Genomic DNA, 19,867 nt, shown 5'->3' with positions numbered 1-19,867 from the left:
CTTCTAGTCTGTTAGATCACATTCCACAAACCCTGGACCCCAGAATTCTCTGCCAAATGAGTCTGAGCTGCCTTCATGCCCCAGATCTGTCCTCCTGAGGAGTGGGGCTGCATCCCCACGTGAGTATCCCTAGGCCTGGGCATGGGCTGTCTATCTGCAGCTTGTCCGAGGAACTAGGGTGTCTGAACAGAGTCGAGGCTGCCAGACCAGAAGCACAAACCACAGGCTGAAAATTGGATCTCCCAATGGTATCACATTCCACCTCAGAATTTTGAGAATCTCAAATTTGAACTTAGCCTTCTGGGCTGTGATGAAGGTATATCTGGTAAGGTAGGATGATAAAACATGTTTTATAGAACAGTTTTCTGCCTTGGTTTGTAACTTAATTATGGAAACAGAGGAAATGTGGGTGTCTTTTTGTGTCCTCTCCCCAGCTCACAGATATTTAGAGATGAACCTGGCTACTGATGCTTGGCCTAAGTGTAGGGGAGCACTGTGGGGAGAGAGAAGGAAGGTAGTCATTATACTGATAGAGTCTGTTTAAAGAGGACAGGCATCCTCAGGTTCACCTGAAATTGGCTAGATATTCTGATTTTAAAAAAGATTTTAGAAATCCAAATTTCAATGCAAATTTTTCTATTTTAAAAGTCTTGACAACTAATCAAAAATATTAACACCTGGTAGCAAACACTGAACAGTCCAAATAACACTCTGGCATCTAGAGCTTACCAACAGACCACCAGATTATAAAGTCTGGGCTTGAAGAAAGTTTGTAATATGGTGGAGTTTCCAAAGACTTTCTCTCAGAATCCTCACCAGACTCATGATTAATAATTATGTGACTAATAATAGCTACTACTTAGAGAATGCCCAGTACAAAGCCAGGCATTATATTAGGACCACTGAACACATTATCCCAACAGCATTCATACTTTCGAATGTTTTTTCATCTACGAAAAAATGTTTTGGAGTTCAGCCATCAATTTTCACCTAGCCAGTCTCCTTTATAATAAGTCTTATCAAGAAATCTGCTTATGCTTTTGCATGGTGACTTGACTGTAGCAAGGATAAAGTATGTTCATATAGGTTAGAACAATTTACTTGGTCTGTGGAGGGATTAAACTTTGGCACAAATTGTAATTAAGTGGATTAACCTGCTTCCCATATCGATTCCAAGCCTGTCATTCAGTAACAGATTCTGGGCAAGTGAAACCTGAACCCTTCTGAGCAAAAACTCTTCTGCTTTTATGCCAATAAACTGTCATCTCTTGATTATGACTTCGTTTACAGCCTTTCCACAACTCCTTCAAATGGTATTCTGGATGGGCTATAAAGTAGTTAGTCAGAATAAATTAAAATTTGTACTTAGCACTAAAATGTAAATTAATTGTATGTTTTCTCCCAAATCTAACCATTTTAAACATCTGGTATATATATTTTAGTGATTCATTCACTCTAATGGTGATAATTTTAGCAAGTTGTTAAAACTGCTTTTCACTTCCCCATCATAGCAATCCAAGGGATGCAGCTAATGTGTCAGCACTGAAGCATCTCTTACAAACTCATTAGAAAAACAACTGGTCCACTTTGGTTCATCATAAAGTAAAATAGAGCAGAACGTTATCATCTGCCCACTGCCAACCACACAATGAAACCACTGGACTTACTGTGAAGAAAGCTTAAAGTTTTCACAAATCAAGGGCATTGAGCACAGAAAATTAATCTTTCCACTGTCATGTTTTATACTTTTGAATATCAATTTTCACCAGCTGTGATAGCTTCTTTTGTAGCATCTGCTAGAAAGTAGAAAAAATGTACAGCGATTGTACTTAAGCACAGCAATAGTTTTTTTGATGATTAAGGCCAACAGATTTATGGGAAATTCATGACTTGCAAAAGATACAAATTATATAAAGATTGAAAATGCTCATAACTTACTTTTAATTAAGTAATAAGCCAGAACAGATTTTTCTATAGTTTTGATGAATGTGCATTTCAAATGACAGGCAATAATTCATGCAAAGACTATCATATATTGAGTTCAAGATGTCCATATTTCACTTTTACATTCCAAAGCTGTTTCAGTTCCTCTCTCTTAGTTCTTTCTATTCCTATTTAGCATTAAATAGCTAACTTGACCAATTGTTTCCCCAGAATTATTCATCATTTTAACTCAATTATTCTTCTGGTTTGATTTCCTAGATATAGAGGGCTTTAATGCCAATGCTTATAATTCCAAGGAGCAAAAAAACAGAATGCAGATAGGTCTATATTCAGGTCACCAAATATTCCATTTTCATGGATTCTTTTCCCTTGACTTTACTGAATTTGTCATTTGTTTCAGCTTCATATAGACATGGCTTCAGTGATTACACGTAGAAAAATCACCATTTTTTAAAAAGTGGACACAGCAATTCAGATTTTAACAAAAAGCTGCAATCTCTTTTAACCAAAAAGAGGAGAATGAACCATTCTGATATAGCAAAATGACTAAATTAAACTTTGCTTCTTACTCTAGATCCCAGGGCTTGATTCTGCTTGCCTAATTGCTAGTTCTGAGTGATAAATTCAAACACCATAATGAGTCCATAAGGGCAGTAAATAATAAGGCTAAAAATGGAATATGAACATAAAGCATCTAAATAGTTTAGTTAGGGCAGCTATAACAGAAATACCATAGACTGGGCGGCTTATAAACAACAGAGACTTATGTCTCACAGTTTTGGGGGCTGGGAAGTCCAAGATCAAGGTGGTGGCAAGTTCAGTGTCTGGTGAGAGCCTACTTCCTGGTCCACAGACAGCCATCTCTTCTGTTTCCTCACTTGGAGAAAGGGTTTAGGGAGCTCTCTGGGGTGTCTTTTATAAGGGCACTAATTCCATTCATGAGAGTTCCACCCTCATGATCTAATCACCTTCCAAAGGCCCCATCTCCAAATGCTATCACACTGGGAATTAGATTTCAAAATATGTATGCTGGGTAGAAACAAGCATTAAGACTACAGCACTCGGCCTATTCTCCAATGACTCATAATTTACTCAGAGCAAAGAATATTACACTTTCACCATATCAGAAATTCTACACACATATAAAAAATCCATTTGCCTCTAAAGTATTTTTCTTTCCTTCTTTTTTTAATTGTTAGGGGAGCACATGGAATTTACTGACATGGTTGTGAGTGCTCAGTCCTCGGAAGAATTATGATGGCAGTAGAAAACAAGATGTTTACCTTCTAGCAGCCTAAAAGTCTCAGGAAGAACCAGGACAGACACACAAATAAGAGGAACATTGCAGATAACTACATGGGTATGTACATATGAAACCATGCTCTAAGTGTCTGATGTCTCATTGTTTTGTATTTTCTAAGATCCCACCTGTACCTATTCTGAACGTATCATCCCTCAGGGTCTGTTAAAATGTTTTCAAGCAGCTATATATCTAAATCTAAATATATAAATCTCTTTAAATGAACAATTTCACTGAGATTTCTTTTCCATAAATATGAGCTCTTATTTCACCTTCATACAAAGTGATATTCAGCTCTACTTATTCCTGCCATCTGCTATTGTTACCCGCAAAACCAAACAGCATTGCAACACTGAATAGTCTATAGAAGGTTTACTTGGATCGAAACACTCTGGAGAAATCCAAAGGAGTTATTAGACTTGGCTTCCTTCATTAGTGTTGTTGAGCCCTCCCCAGTACATGCATAATTCCAATATGACTTAAATTATTGATAAATAACCCAAGAAAATGTTGCATGGGCTACATAGAGTAGAGAAAAGAGGAGAGACACATGGTGTATGCATGTATTACTTATCTGATATTTAAGTCTGCTGGTTTATCATTTAGAGTGAGGCACTGGTAGGTTGGTTATGCTAAATAACTTGCAAAATGGAGCGATGTCCTTATCAAAAAAAAAAAGTGTCACGGAAGAGCCCTAGTTGAGGCAATTCATATCCTCATAGGGAAAGAATTAGGTCATATTTCTTAACACAGTAGACTTTCAGGTATTCAATTAAAAACACTACTTAGTTTTTCCACCTTGATATAAGGCTGAAAATGTTACTTAAAACTAATTATACTCATCAAATTGAATGCCAAAAAGAGTTAAAATTAAGAGTATATAGTGGACATTTAGGTTTCTTCCATTAGGAAAATATGTATGTATGTGCATAGATTATAAAGAAATAATTAGAAAGAAATAAGAATTGAGACTCTTGATATTCATTTCCATATATTTACTGTAACTATTTGAAGAGCATGAGGTTATCAATGCATTTTTTATATACATAAAATTAATAAATTTTCCAAAATTAAAAAAAAAAGAGTATATAGTGGATATTTTCGTTCACTCTTCAACATGCATTCTACCCCAGGTGATGTCTAGGAGAGAGCTCCCAGCTGGTACATGTTAGCATCTCAAGGAATAATCTGCATACCAGCAACTTTGCCACCACCTGGAAGCTTGTTAAAATTACAGTCTCTTTGTCTGTCCCCACAGACCTACTGAATCAGAGTCTGCATTTTAGCAAGCTGTTATGTAATTCATATGCACATGAAAGTTCGAGAAGCAGGGTCCTACCATACCAGGGTCTCATATGTGGATTTCAGGGGAGCCTGAGACATTGCTAGCACCATCCCATGGAGACTAGGGTCGCAGACCATTCACTCCTGACGTAAGTAGCTTTGAATATATTTTCCACTTTGCCAGATGAATATTATAGTTTTATATGTGTCATGAAGTTTAGAAAAGTTTTGGTTGGAGAATACTTGTTTGAGCTAACAAGTTTATCCCATGACTCCTTCCAGAGATTAGTATAGGAATGGACACAAAATCCAACTTCAGTCATTGAGGTGTGAGGTGAAGTCCTTCCCGGGAGTGGGAGACGTTCTGGGAAAACCTTACTGTTCCTAAGATTCCCAAAACAGAGACACTCTCTTATTCTTTTGGTCATTGCTGCACCAGGAGGCTATGCCTGACACTGCTGATTGTGCTAACATCCTGAGGTTCATCCTTCATTTTTCAGTTGGCTTCATGCCAACACTGATGATGGCAAAGCAGAGACTGAAAAAAACTATGTCCTTGATGACATTGCTGAGCCACAGAACCAACCAACCCTGGAGCCCACATGATCACTGTGTTTCTTGTTATATGAGGTAATGTATTTCCTTATTGTTTCAGCCAGTCTGGGTTGAGGTTTTGGTTAGCTGCAAATCATCCTGATAAAGAGGAGAAGCAGGTAATTTTGCTGATTGAGACCAAACTGGTTTCATGTATTTTAAAAAAAGGCAAAGCATTTGTGATACTATGAGCATCTAGGGTCTGACCATTTATACTTTCAACCTACCCAATACCTCACTCAAGTTTCCAGGAATGCCAGTTCCCAATGGAAACTCTCGGAGGAGTGGCATTGAAATGAGCTTCAGTAACTCCTCCTGGCACATCATTCATTCTTAGAAGTGTTTGCTGAATGAATGAATAATGGCACAGATGCAGAGAATTAAAGTTGTCTTCCAAAACATTTACAATTACCCTAAATTCAATTTTGTTTTTACCTCTTCTCTTTTTGAAAGCTACCAAAGCTCATTAATAAATTACTGTTGCTTAGAAGTCCCTGTGCACATCATACACTTACATAATTGTACCTGCCACATTAAATTTTTATATGTATCCCCCAAATGTCCCTAATTATACAGCATGAGGACATACATGTGAGATTTGTTGAATAACACAAAGAAAAATACATCCACTACCATATCATACCACTCCAAACCATGGATCCATGCAGTATATTTTTCCACCTTTTCAGGGGTATTTGCACAGCCACCAGGTAAGTTCCCTCATACAGGAAAAGGAAGTTGTTGGAGGCCTTATGATCAGTTAAATCATCTCCCAAAAGAGGTCACTTGCTCATGGTAAAGGCCATTTGCCTTTAGTGGGCAGAGAGGTGAGGGGGGAGGATGTTGCAGGATGAGGTCAGAGGGCCCCCTACTTGTTTTCCTAAGTGAATAACACAGGGATAGAGCGCATTCACATCACTGACATTTCTTATTGCACTTGTGTTCATTCGGATGGAAGAGGTGTTCAAATAGGAAAGGAATGACAGACAGGCAGGGTCCCTGTTCTAGGTGGTAATTAGGTGTCAAGTCACCTCCCTGAGCTCCAGTTACCTCATTTGCAAGATGTTGCATTCAACAGTTCTCAGCCCTAGCTGCACATTAGAATTACCTGAGGATTTTTAAAAAGATTGTTGGATACCACCAGCAAAAATTCTGATTTAGTTGGTCTGGGTGGGGAGGTAGGGAATGTAACACTTCTCTCTAGTAAATCAAATGGGCAGCCATGACTGAGAACTGGGAGACTAGATACTTTTAGGTTTCTTCCTAACCTGAACTATGATTATCCTGGAACTCCTTAGTTGTGTTCAGTCAGATACTCTTTTCTCATGCATGGAGAATGCTGCCTAAGAGTCTCACATGCCAGTCCCAGCCTGCTGTGCCTCCTCTTATATCTATTTTCAGGCCAACAAAACAGTATTTGGTAGTAGCCAGAGAGAAAGGGATATAATATGCTGTACAGCATCTAAAGGAAAAAAGGAGGATATATGTAGGGTGATTCTGAACCCCCTAAATTATCTTATTTCCAGCTCAGGAATCGGGACATGGTTTGGTCTCCATACCCAGATTTCCTCTTTCCCATCGCCTTGGTCCAGTATCCACAAAGGGCATGGGACCAGTTGCAAGGGAGAACAGATGAGACTGCACAGCCAGATAATGATAAATCTATTTTTACCCCAAATGCAAACTACTCAAAATACACATTCTACCGGCCACTGGGCTGTAGTAAAGTACACTTTTATTGGAAAAAAGTCGACTTCTGGTTATGACATGGATTATACAGACTACATATAACCCCAGTTAAAAAAACAAAAAATACTAACCAAGCAACTTCAATGCATCTTGGTACTGTAAATCACAGAGGGATGACACTAGTAGCAACCTTTCACTGTGCCCTGGCTAAATTCCAACTGCCAGTATCTGGATCTCTGTGCCTATGAGCTTTTTCCAAAATAGAAGACTGCCTATGTTTAGCCCAAAGTGCATAGACTGAACATTCTTCTCAACGAGGGACTCTCAGAAACTTCCATACAAATAATCCAGTTTCCTGGCTCTTCGGGTCTGATCAAACCGTGTGTTTTGCACAGTTTCCCAGAGTTTAGGCTTCCACAAGCTTAGGCTTCAGTGGCCACTATGGTACTTGGCTTCGTAACACAGGTACCATATTGTTTCTTCCCTTCCCTGTGACACTTCTTATTCTACCCTAATGGTGTGCCCTGCACTTGATAAACACAATTCTTGCTCTTAAATCCTATCTCAGGCTCTGCTTCTGGAAGAATCCAACCTAAGACAACACTATTGTCAGCTTTCAAGGTGCTCAACGAGAACTGGGCAGTATATCTGTTTTGGGGGTGGTGTGGAGAGACAGCCAAAAAATAAGAGCAAGAATAAATGAGGAAATCATATAGTAGGAAAAGTAGAGCTAAGTAAGGGTAAATGGAAGGAGTGAGGGTGGTGAGGGAGACAGAATGCAGTACAGATGGTCCCTGACTTTCGATTTTTTTGACTTTATAATGGTGCAAAAGCAATATGCATTCAGTGGAAACCACAGGTCGAATTTGGAATTTTAACCTTTTCCTGGGCTAGCGATATATGGTTCATACTCTCTCGTGGTGCTGTACAGCGGCAGAGGGCAGCAGCCCCCAGTCAGCCAAGCGATCACGAGGGTAAACAACCAATACACTTAAAACCATTCTGTTTTCTCCCTTTCGCTACAGAATTCAGCAAATTACATAAGATATTCAACACTTCATTATAAAATAAGCTTTGTGTTAGATGATTTTCCTCAACTGTAGGCTAATGTAAGTGTTCCAAGCACTTTTAAGGTAGTCGAGGCTAAGCTATGATGTTTGCTAAGGTAAATGTGTTGAATGTGTTTTCAACTTAAGATACTTTCAACTTATGATGGGTTTATTTGGACATAACCCCATCCTAAGTCGAAACAGGTGCTCAGGTAGGTCATATTTGGAAGCTAAATTTGAGCAAAGATTTAAAAGTTCAAAAATACACTTATGCTAGTATCAAGTGTCCTTTCAAATAAACAAACTATAAAATTTTGTACCAACAATGACTTCCATATACTTGTGTTCCCTTGCTCCACAAACAGAGAAAAGAAAAAAGCAATTTTCACTGTGTTGTTGCCATTCTAGTTTATGACACGTGGTCCCTGCTGGCTCCCTTCTGACCAGTGCACTGGAGAGTCAGCTCAATTGACACTTCTTTCCTAAGATTGCTGTTCAAGCTAATTTGCCTTCATTTCTAAGGGTGACAAGATCGGTGCCTATTAGCGTGGAAGCTGGCTGTGGACAATACTTCTGCTGTCTAGGGACACCCTGTGGAGGTAGACACTGCAATTGGTTCCATACTTGCTTTCAGCACAGATATCCCTTACCTTGTCCTCTAAGAGAAAGACTTTTGTTCAGGGAAGAAAGCAACAACTCCAATCTGCCTTGGGCAGTCTATATTTAAATGGTAAATGGGTCTGATTTTAATCCAGTGAAGAGGGAATTTGATGAGTAGCTTCTAGAGAAAGGGTGATAAAGTCAATCCAAGTATCTAATTTCATTAAAGAAGGGTGATTTGTAATTGAAAGGCAGTTTCTGTTAAAAGATATCATATTAGATATCAATCAGCTGATTTATAGGATCATCCTGAGAATGTGAAATTCTCACTCTTTATGAGAAAGGCTGTATGAGGGCTGATGAGGGGATAGAAAGACAGAAGTGACCCTTTTCTTTTGACTCATCAGCAGCTTCCCTGGCCTCAGGGCCCTGCTGATTTGACCATGACTCTGAGCTCACAGAATGTGATTGGGACCAGATCATGAAATGTCTTATAAACTATATCATGTAGCTTGTGCTTTATGCTGAGGTAACAAGAAAGAGGCAGAGGAAGTATGATGGGTATGAGGGTTGTTTAGGAGAGACGTGAGAAGAGTCCAGCAAGAAGGTGATGCTCATACATTTGTTCTCATTGGGAGGAGAGATATATGTGGGAGGAGACAGCAGTCACTGATGTGCTGTGATATGGGATGTGCTGAGATAAACATTTAATGCATCCCTATGGCTTTCACACCTCTTTTCATGCTGTCAGACAGGTCACATTTCAAGTCATTATCTAGAATTATGTACTAGCTATGTTTAGAAAGATCTGTGATAGTTTACAAGTTAAAATGAAATGCCAATTATCTACTGAAGTTGAATATATGCATAGCCTATGACCTAGGAATTCAACTCTTAGGTCTGTATGCAACAGAAATGCACACATGTGAGCACCAAAGACACGTACAAGAATGGTTGCAGCAGGGTTATTTGTAATAACCCCAAATTGGAAACAACCCAAATGTCCATCCATTAATGAGAACAGATAAAATGTTGTATATATAATCTAATAATGTGATATATACAACGACACAACATAAAGCAATGGAAATGAACAAAATATTGCTATACATCGCAACATGGATAAATCTCACAAACATCATGCAGAGGAGAAAAAGGCAGACACAAAAGAGTATAGTGCAGAATCCATTTATGTAAAGTTTTTTTAAATGATAAAATGAATTTATCCTGTTAGAAGTCTGAAGAGTAGTTCTACTTGGTGAGAGGAAGGTGGTAGAGAAGGAGCTGGAGCTCAAAAGGAGGCACATGAGATACTGATAAAGTATTATTTCTTGATGTGGGTAGTAACTGAATGGGAAAATTCGATTTGTGAGAAGTCATACAGCTCTACCCATAATGATTTGTGTATCTTTCTGTTACACACCTTAATAAAAACATCTATATCCAAAGAATCACAAGTTGATAGAAAATTAGTTATAAACATGTAAAAAGCTACATCTCTTTTTGCCACCAGGAAAAAAAAATGCAATGCCAAATAAGATATTTAGAAATAAAATAAAGCACATTTCCCATACAGGAAGCAGTGACAGTAGCTTTTCCTATGCATATAAGCTGAGTGATTACAGCTAAAATATTTGACTTCAAATATTCCAGTAGCTAAATATGAAAAGAAAAGCAATATGTATAACTTAGGTCTAAAAGGTAATATAGATGAAAACAAACTGAACTGGAAACAGAAATTATGTGTTAGAGACCAAGGAAACAATCCTAACATTTATCAAGTACTTAACTATTTGCCAAACAACACTATTTTCATTTTATATTAATTAATACAATAATCTTATAAGGTAGTTGTTATCGTTATACCCATTTGACAGAACATGAAACTGAGACTCAATAAGGTTAAATAATTTTCTCATGTTCTCACAGCTAAAAGATGGCAGGGTAGCATTTGACCTCAGACCTGAATGACTCTTAACCCATTATATACATAAGTGGGTAAAGTTGGTCAAGTAATTACACCCCTCTAAGCCTTAGTCTCCTCCTCTATAAAATGGGAGGTTCCTCCCAGATTTGCTTTGAGTAGCAAAGAACTAGTGGTTGTATTCACTGTTGGTGTTAGAAAGGGCAGGTTAAGTCAACTGCAGAGAAATTCTTTTCCAGAGCTGACTTCAGCAAAAATGGTAGCCTCAGTGACAAGACTCTCAAATCAGCAGTGTTCCTCAATTTGCCTGATCAGAAAAAGGAGCAAAGACAAACCTTTGTTAACAAATACACTTTCCTGAACTTACTCTGTGCTGACCACAGTTTCCAGAGCAGGGGCCTGGGAAACTGTTTTTATACCAATCTTTCCCCCACCCATATGGTGATTTTTCTACTCTTACAATCAGTAAAGGTTATGAAGCAATACTCTATATTCCAAAAGATTTAGATAAGCTTCTCAGGGAGACTATTTTTATATGGACTCTTAAGTCATACAGAAAAATTAAATCATGATTCAACACGTGCTTTTCTGCAGGGATCTATCACAGGACCTAGTCAGGACCTAGGTAACTTGCTTTCTGGTAATTTAATAGTGGGATAAAGCTTGAAAAATCTAAAGGGTATAAACTTGCAATTAGTAGATAAATAAGTCCTGGAGATCTAACACACAGCACAGTGATTATAGTCAGCAATATTGTATTATAAATTTCCAAGCAGCTAAGAGACTAGGTCTTAATTATTCTCACCACAAAAAGGAAATGATGATTATGTGATGTGAGAGGTGTTTTAACTAATGCTATGGTGGTACTCATATTACAATATATAAATGTATAAAAATCCACACATTGTACATCTTAAACATACACAGTGTTATATGGCAATTATATCTCAATAAAAAAAGATCTAGAGAATGAACATGCCATTTAGAACCTTTCTTTTAAAGGAGTCTTAAGCAAGTTATTTTTAGAAGGTGCTACACTCCCATCAATCCATGGTTTAACTTTCTAAATGCTTGTGGTTAAAGTCAGAGCCCTGTTTTTTTAACGCATGAGAGGAGGAAGGAAGATTCCATTTTGCATTTAAAGGTTAAAAGACAGGATTATTCAGGAAAGATCTGAAAAGTAGGTTCTGTCAATATTTTTTTCTAGAAAAGTACATAAACACTTCTACTTGAAATCCCTGGTTAAGAAGATAGTTTTGCAAAATTTCCAATACAGATGATGTGATTTCCTGCTGAGGCTGATGTTATCTAATATATTTCAGAACTTCAGGAGTTCAGAGGCTAGGGATAATATGAGGTATGACAGCACATTGAAAGGGTTCCAAAGACAAAATTTGACAAAATTTGCCTGTTTCACAATTTTATAGCTGTCTCCTGCCAATCCTGGAAACCCTGCCTCGGGACAGCATGAGGGAAATTTGCCAAGCCAGCTTAGTAGAGAACATTCTAGAGGTACATAGGAACCTCCTGCGTAACAACTAAACATGAGTTTGAATATGTGCAGAGTAGCAACACCCAGTATAAAAAAACACAGTAAAAGACAAGAGAGAGTGGACAACAGGTAGAGGAAGATTGGTTCTCATGAGTGATTCTGGCAGTTCTCAAGAAAAATGATCAAAGTTGCAAAAGATTTCAACAAGCATGAGGGGTAGTCCTATGATCAAGAATAGGGTATATGTAGACACAAGTGTGGCGGAGAAGAATCTCTTGAGAAGAAAACATAATTTTTTTGCTTGGAAATGGTGACAGGGCAGGAACAAAAAAGAAAAACTGCCTCTCTTGAAGGCTCTACGCAGCTCAGCTAGTGCAATGTCACAACTTGAGAGCACAGTGTTTGGGTTGGCAGACAGGCATAAAGGGTATGAATGGATGAACACCAGCCTTTAGAAGTCATTTCACTCTGCCTCTGAGATGGGGTGTGGTGTATAATAATTTGCTATCATAATTAGTATGTTGGCGAGAAGTAAAACATTTTAGGAGTATCTGCCTTTATTAAATCCTCCCAAGTAACCCTGAAGAATAAATCACTCTGCATCTCTTAATTTTATGACATATGATATTTCATAATTAAAACAAGTTCTTCTCAAAGGTGCAGTCACCAACCCCTACTTCCCGACACAAGAACGGTACACCTGAATGTACTTCATCATGGATAACTGTGGGCTTTCCGTATTAACGCTCAAGATGATGATTTCTTGCTCCATTACAGTCTGGAGCTCCTGCTAAAGTGCTGAGTCCAAAGTGAGCAGGACTCTGCCAGGAATGATTTGGACTAGGTTAGGATGAGTGGAAGTTGGGCAGGTCCAAAAGAAGAAAGAGGTTAAAATTGGTTAAATCAAATTAAACTTTAAGTGAGCCATATTGTCCTGGGTAAACAAACATTCAGTTTGAATGACAGTTATCCTCTTACCACATCCTAAAATGCTATTAATAATTAATGAAGCAGTATCAAAATGAGCATAAGATACTTCTCTATAGAAAATTTTCTCATCCAAAGCCACCTTATAAGGGAGAAATGATCTTGCAAAAATATACCTGTTTATCTTTGGAAAGAAAGTATTCTTTAAAATAGTATTACCCTTTCCTTCTGCTAACTTTGGCAGCTCATGCAGCTCAATAACAAAAAAAAACAAACAACCTAATCCAAAAATGGGCAGAAGACCTAAATAGACATTTCTCCAAAGAAGATATACAGACTGCCAACAAACACATGAAAGAATGCTCAACATCATTAATCATTAGAGAAATGCAAATCAAAACTACAATGAGATATCATCTCACACCAGTCAGAATGGCCATCATCAAGAAATCTAGAAACAATAAATGCTGGAGAGGGTGTGGAGAAAAAGGAACACTCTTGCACTGCTGGTGGGAATATGAATTGGTACAGCCACTATGGAGAACAGTATGGAGGTTCCTTAAAAAACTACAAATAGAACTACCATATGACCCAGCAATCCCACTACTGGGCATATACCCTGAGAAAACCATAATTCAAAAAGAGTCATGTAACAAAATGTTCGTTGCAACTCTATTCACAATAGCCCGGAGATGGAAACAACCTAAGTGTCCATCATCGGATGAATGGATAAAGAAGATGTGGCACATAAATACAATGGAATATTACTCAGCCATAAAAAGAAACGAAATTGAGCTATTTGTAGTGAGGTGGATGGACCTAGAGTCTGTCATACAGAGTGAAGTAAGTCAGAAAGAGAAAGACAAATACCGTATGCTAACACATATATATGGAATTTAAGAAAAAAAATGTCATGAAGGACCTAGGGGTAAGACAGGAATAAAGACACAGACCTACTAGAGAATGGACTTGAGGATATGGGGAGGGGGAAGGGTAAGCTGTGACAAAGCGAGAGAGAGGCATGGACATATATACACTACCAAACGTAAGGTAGATAGCTAGTGGGAAGCAGCCGCATAGCACAGGGAGATCAGCTCGGTGCTTTGTGACCGCCTGGAGGGGTGGGATAGGGAGGGTGGGAGGGAGGGAGACGCAAGAAGGAAGAGATATGGGAACATATGTATATGTATGACTGATTCACTTTGTTATAAAGCAGAAACTAACACACCATTGTAAAGCAATTATACTCCAATAAAGATGTAAAAATTAAAAAAAAATAGTATTACCCTGCTATGGAAAAGAAAAAGAGTTATACTCATTATTTCCAAACTCAGGCCACTTCTCTTTGTGGAGAAGACACACCTTTAAAATAGCAGGTGTTTCTAGAAAACCCATATATTTAATTTATATCCACTCGTTCAGTTGCAAGCACAATCAAAACTCTTTCAAAATTGTATTTAAATAGATGCATTTAAAAAAGTACAGAGAATGGATCTCACTGTCAGATTTTTATTCCAGCACATGGGACACACATATGTGCAACATATAAGCAACACAGAATTTCCTGGCACTCCTTTGCCTTCAATTGTGTAAAGAACTCATAAAGGGAAATGTAAGTCCAATGGAGCTTTAATGTCCCTATATTTAATCTTCTATTAAGCAGAACTCCACAAGAAAAAAGATAGCAAAAAGATACAGTACAAGTGCACTTAAATCCACTCACCACATTACAGACTATAAAAAATTAAAATATTTGTTTATCAAGTATTTGATTATGCACAGCATAGTCAAGGATATCAGTCAACTGACCTGATAATTCAATAAACTATTTAGCAGTTTTCCAACTAAATAAAAGCTTTGGGTCAGCTGCATGCTCGAGCTATTTATCATCATAAATCTACTTAGCAGAAAGCCACCAAAGCACTGCTGTCACTTTGGCACTTCTGGAGAAAGAGCTATCATGTTGATAGGTTTTAGTTTAAAAGGGAGGTTTTTTTATGAGAGATTATAAATATTGATTTCACAAACAGATTCAGAGCAGTTTATGAGCTTGTGTAGATAATACCAACCTTTTCATTTATATCACTGAGTTAGATTTTAGTGGGGATACAAACACCCAGGATTTTTCAGGCAAATCATGAAAAACTCTTTGAGCAGTAATAATGTGGAGGTTCTTTTTTCTTTCTTCTAGAAGAGCTCATGTTTTTTGACAATTCGAATGACAAATCGCAGCTTAAGAGACAAGAGTTCTAAAATATTTTTTCTTTCTATGGAGCTAGCCACACACTCATCCAGAGAGAAGGTTTCTTTTCAGCTAAAGCATCCAATGAATATAATTTGACAATGCACAGGATGGTGTACCAGGGGCTAGAATGAGTTACAAAAGTAGAAAGACAGCCTTTGCCCTCAGAAAGACCTCATGTTCTAAAGACAAGCAAAGGAGGAGAATGATTAAGTACATGCAGGTATACTAACATTTACATAGCATATGCATAATATATATATATACACATAAGAAAGTTCTTTTTTTTTTTTACAAACAGTATGTTAGACTCAATATGCCATATACTTAATTTTCCTCATGCACAGGTATTAAAGATATGTACCTCTCTTAGTGCTATAATTTGGTTACATTTTCTGAAAGCTCTTACTTATGGGTGAATGGATGAGAGAGGATTAATCTGGTTCCAAAAATAGAAAAATAAATCTAGACCTAAAAACCAATTGGAAAGGAGACCAATAACCTAAGGCCAGTAGTAAAACTGAACTTTAAAAAACAGCCTCAGTGGGTGTACCTCTCACTAGGTCATATTTCCAGCTTAGGGAAACAAATAGCGAGCTCTTCTAAAGAAGAATTGCCATAAATAATAGAAGCTGAGGAATATTTCCTAAATCATGAAGACTCCCGACAACCCAATTTATATTCAGATGAATTAAGAAAATATGGATAACTTCAACAATTTCAATATATAACACACACACACAAAGGGGATTCTACCATGTATAAGAGCAAATATATAATGAAGTCCACAGATAGCTTTCCACAAATATACTTACAGGTAAAAGTGTGCTTTCTTTAGAAAAGGAAGGGCTCTGGGGACAATTTCCTTTAAATTTAGGATTTTTTACAATAGCATTTTTCCTTGACATTCACAAACTTACAAGTGAGACGGAGGGCTTATGATTTACTGTCTTGATCAATTAACTTATGTTAAAATATAAAGTATGGATTGGGGTGAAGTTTTCCAATTCTAGATACCTGAAACCTCTTTACATCAGAATATATGCTACACTAAATTTGATTTCTGATAATTAAATCCCAGGATTCACTTCTGAGCATCACAACAAATGTCTTTGGAACGTTACAATTTCCTTCCCGAACTCAAAAGCTAGAAACAGCTCCTGCAGACAAACCCACCCTCGCTTAGTTTTCACAGATGGGATTTATCTAAATTACTCTTGAACTTGGGCTTAATTTTCAGCATGTACTACTTCTTAAGGTTACAAGTTTTATATGTCAATTAAGTGTTTAGAACAAGTTTTCTTTAAGTCATAACAGGCTTACAAGTACCCTTATCTTATGCATACTCTCAAATTTGATAGACACATTTCCATATATTTGCCTATACACACTGAGAATACAGTTTTAGTGTCTGTGCTCCAATGAAGTCCTTTTACTCACTTGATAATTTCCTGGTTCATAAAACTAGCATATTAAAATTAGTGTTTAACGCTAGTGCTATAAAGACTTAGGTTTCATTGGTGTTGAGGAGAGAGAAGAATTTTCATACATTATTTATAACTATAAATGCTTAGTAGTCATTTCCCTTTTTAAATGCCTGGAAAATCCCCTAGGGAAGGTCAAATAGCCTTCATACCTTCATATGAGTATTCATTTGAAAGTTCTTCTCCTGACCATCAACCTGTATTAGTCCTTTCTTCATACTGAAGAGGCTTCTCTCCTCAGACTCTCTCTGCTCTGATTATTTCCCTCCTGTTTTCATTAATCATATCTCACTTTTCCTTTCCCCAAACCACTGTACTTGTGAAGGTTTTTTTGGCAACCTTTATGTTGATTTTACAATCCTCTGCATCATTTTTTCCCCGATATGCTTTATATCTGCTTTGAAGGAAGAAACCAGGGTCATCACTTTATCCCATGTAACCTTAAAAAACAAGACTCGCCTAATACTATGCCCTGTCTTGGAACATAAATATTTTTTGCCAGTATGATAGTTTTTCATTTTCAGTGAGTTATGTGTCTTTTATCAAAATTTAGGAAAAAAACAGCTAGAGATGTCAGTCTTGAAATGACAAATGGTATCTACATACAAGCAGTACTAGATATGCTATTCAAATTAATTAACAACAGATGCGTGGATTTCCCTTCCATTAAACAACCTGTATAGAAAGTCTAATCAAAATGGAGTTAAGAGGGCAGAAATGAATACAATAGAATTAGGAATAGAAGCCTGTGTAGCTATTTTCTTAAACGTTTCGGAGTCACAAAGAATCTACAGACCCATATAAGACATAATTCACCTCTCTAAGAATAAAGAATTTTTAACAATCATCATCTTGTACTCCACCTATCGAATTGATTAAAATGTATATATCAGTCCTAATATAATAACAGTATGCAATCATGGGAGAAACTTTAGTTCTTTATTATAATTCTTAATTAAACCTTAGACTCCATTATGTAGGTAAGGCCAACTGAAATACTCTAATCAACTTTGATTGCTTAAGATGGCAATTTTATTAGATATCTACATGGAAGAGTATCCTTTAGGGTTCCATTTATGAAAACAGCTTTGATCTTGGGGGAAAAGGTAGAGAAATAGCTCTGAAGAGACATGAAGAGCTGTGGAAACATTGATAAGATTAGGAACAAAGAAAATTAGTATGAAGAGTTAGGTGCAGGAAAATTAGAACACCATTTTTGGAGTATGTGGATGAGACCACTAATTGTATCTATAACCATAAAGTAATTGACATTCTCCCAACATTATCACACACACACACACACACACACACACACACCGCTTTCATAATATCATGATTAATCAAATGACATTTCAAGGTAATTTAAAAATCAATTGGATTTAACTTTTGTAAACATTATTATTTCTAATATTACCAAGTCATTCTTGGCATTGCCTAGAAGTGGGCAAGGCTTCTCTTCCTAATTCTATTATATTAATTTCTACCCTCTTATCCACTCTTCTGAACTTGTAATAACTTTTTGCGAGCTACTTCTAACAAGATGATGACTTCAATTTCAACAGGAAATAATAAAGGAGATACTTTTTCAGCTTTGTATTTTTTGCTTCATGCACTTTACCTGATTCTTGAGATCCAATTTGGGACATGGGCGACCTCCATTGTATGGTTTTTCTTTCAGCCATTTGGATCGAATTCTCACTCCAACACAAGATGAACTGCAAGACCCCCAACTAGTCCAATCACTTAACTTGCAATCAAATGGACAGGGGATGACACATTCTTCTTGAATATAACCTGAAAGAAAAAGATTTAAAAGAATGGAGGAAAGTCTGATCAAAATATACTAACCAAGCTTACTTTCTGTTTCTATTATCACAGACCAGACTGCCTAACAATACTGCTGCAGAGGTTTCAATAAACAGACAAAAGATTTCAGAGACAGATACATATGATTATTTCTGCATTCCAAATGTGTGCCATCTTTTTCCTTCATAGACAATTCTGGGATTGAGGAAGCAGGGAAAAGTGCACAGTAAGTCCTGCTTTCTGATAAAAAGAAATGAAGAAAGAAGAAATGAAGCAGCTCAGGGCTAATGGTGATACCATCTCCCTCCACTGGACCTACAATTCCCTGTCTGGGAATAGAGAGCATAATAGAGCCAATCTTAGTGCCTGTGATTTGCAAGGCTTTCACAAAGATTCCTTTTTTTAAAATAAAGCAAGCTTATTATTTTTTTAATTGAAGTATAGTTGATTTACAATGTTGTACAGCCAAGTAACTGAGTTATACATATATGTGTGTATATATATATATATATATATATATATATATATATATATATATACATTCTTTTTTTATATTCTTTTCCATTATGGTTTATCTCAGGAGATTGGATACAGTTTCCTGTGCTATACAGTAGGACCTTGCTGTTTATCCATTCTGAATGTAATAGTTTGCATCTACCAACTGTAAATTCCCTGTACATCCCTCTCCCCCTACCCCTTGGCAACCACAGGTCTGATCTCTATGTCTGTGAGTCTGTTTCTGTATTGTAGATAGGCTAATTTGTGCCATATATTAGAGTCCACATATAAGTAATACCATATGGTATTTGTCTTTCTCTGTCTGAGTTACTTCACTTAGTATGAAAATCTCTAGTTGAGACCCCGGAGGAAGATGGCGGAAGAATAAGACGCGGAGATCACCTTCCTCCCCACAGATACATCAGAAATTCATCTACACGTGGAACAACTCCAACAGAACACCTACTGAACGCTGACAGAAGACCTCAGACCCCCCAAAAGGCAAGAAACTCCCCACATACCTGGGTAGGGCAAAAGAAAAAAAGAATAAACAGAGACAACAGGATAGGGACGGGACCTGCACCAGTGGGAGGGAGCCGTGAAGGAGGAAAGGTTTCCACACACTACAAGCCCCTTCGCGGGCGGAGACTGCAGGTGGCAGAGGGGGAAAGCTTCGGAGTAGCGGAGGAGAGCACAGCAACAGGGGTGTGGAGGGCAAAGCTGAGAGATTCCAAACAGAGGATCGGTGCCCTCAGGCACACACACCAGCCCGAGAGGCTTGTCTGCTTGGCTGCAGGGGTGGGCGGGGCTGGGAGCTGAGGCTCGGGTATCGGCTTTCAGTCGGAGCGCAGGGAGAGGACTGGGGCTGGCGGCAGGAAGAGAGCCTGAAGGGGTTAGTGCACCACGGCTAGCCCGGAGGGAGTCCAGGGAAAGGGTCTGAAGCTGCCGAAGAGGCAAGAGACTTTTTTCCCTTTTGTTTCCTGGTGCGCGAGGAGAGGGCATTAAGAGGGCCGCTTGGGGAAGCGCCGGAGGCA

General features: G+C 37.8%; 1 protein-coding gene across 1 annotated transcript in view; it reads right to left on the bottom strand.

The window, feature by feature from the left end:
- The window catches only part of THSD7B (thrombospondin type 1 domain containing 7B), a gene marked incomplete at both ends in the record, with an annotated part of 801,311 nt that overhangs the window by 196,687 nt on the left and 584,757 nt on the right, over positions 1-19,867 (bottom strand). Inside the window, one exon of the mRNA XM_079709630.1 lies at positions 18,148-18,323. Within this exon, the coding sequence (XP_079565756.1) occupies positions 18,148-18,323 (176 nt within the window). The remainder of the gene's footprint in view (positions 1-18,147; positions 18,324-19,867) is intronic.

This window comes from Hyperoodon ampullatus (genome assembly GCF_949752795.1).
Source record: "Hyperoodon ampullatus genome assembly, chromosome: 8".
Lineage (NCBI taxonomy): Eukaryota > Metazoa > Chordata > Mammalia > Artiodactyla > Ziphiidae > Hyperoodon > Hyperoodon ampullatus.
The sequence above is the reverse complement of the archived record's forward strand: the minus strand, read 5'-3'. Positions and strand labels throughout refer to the sequence as shown.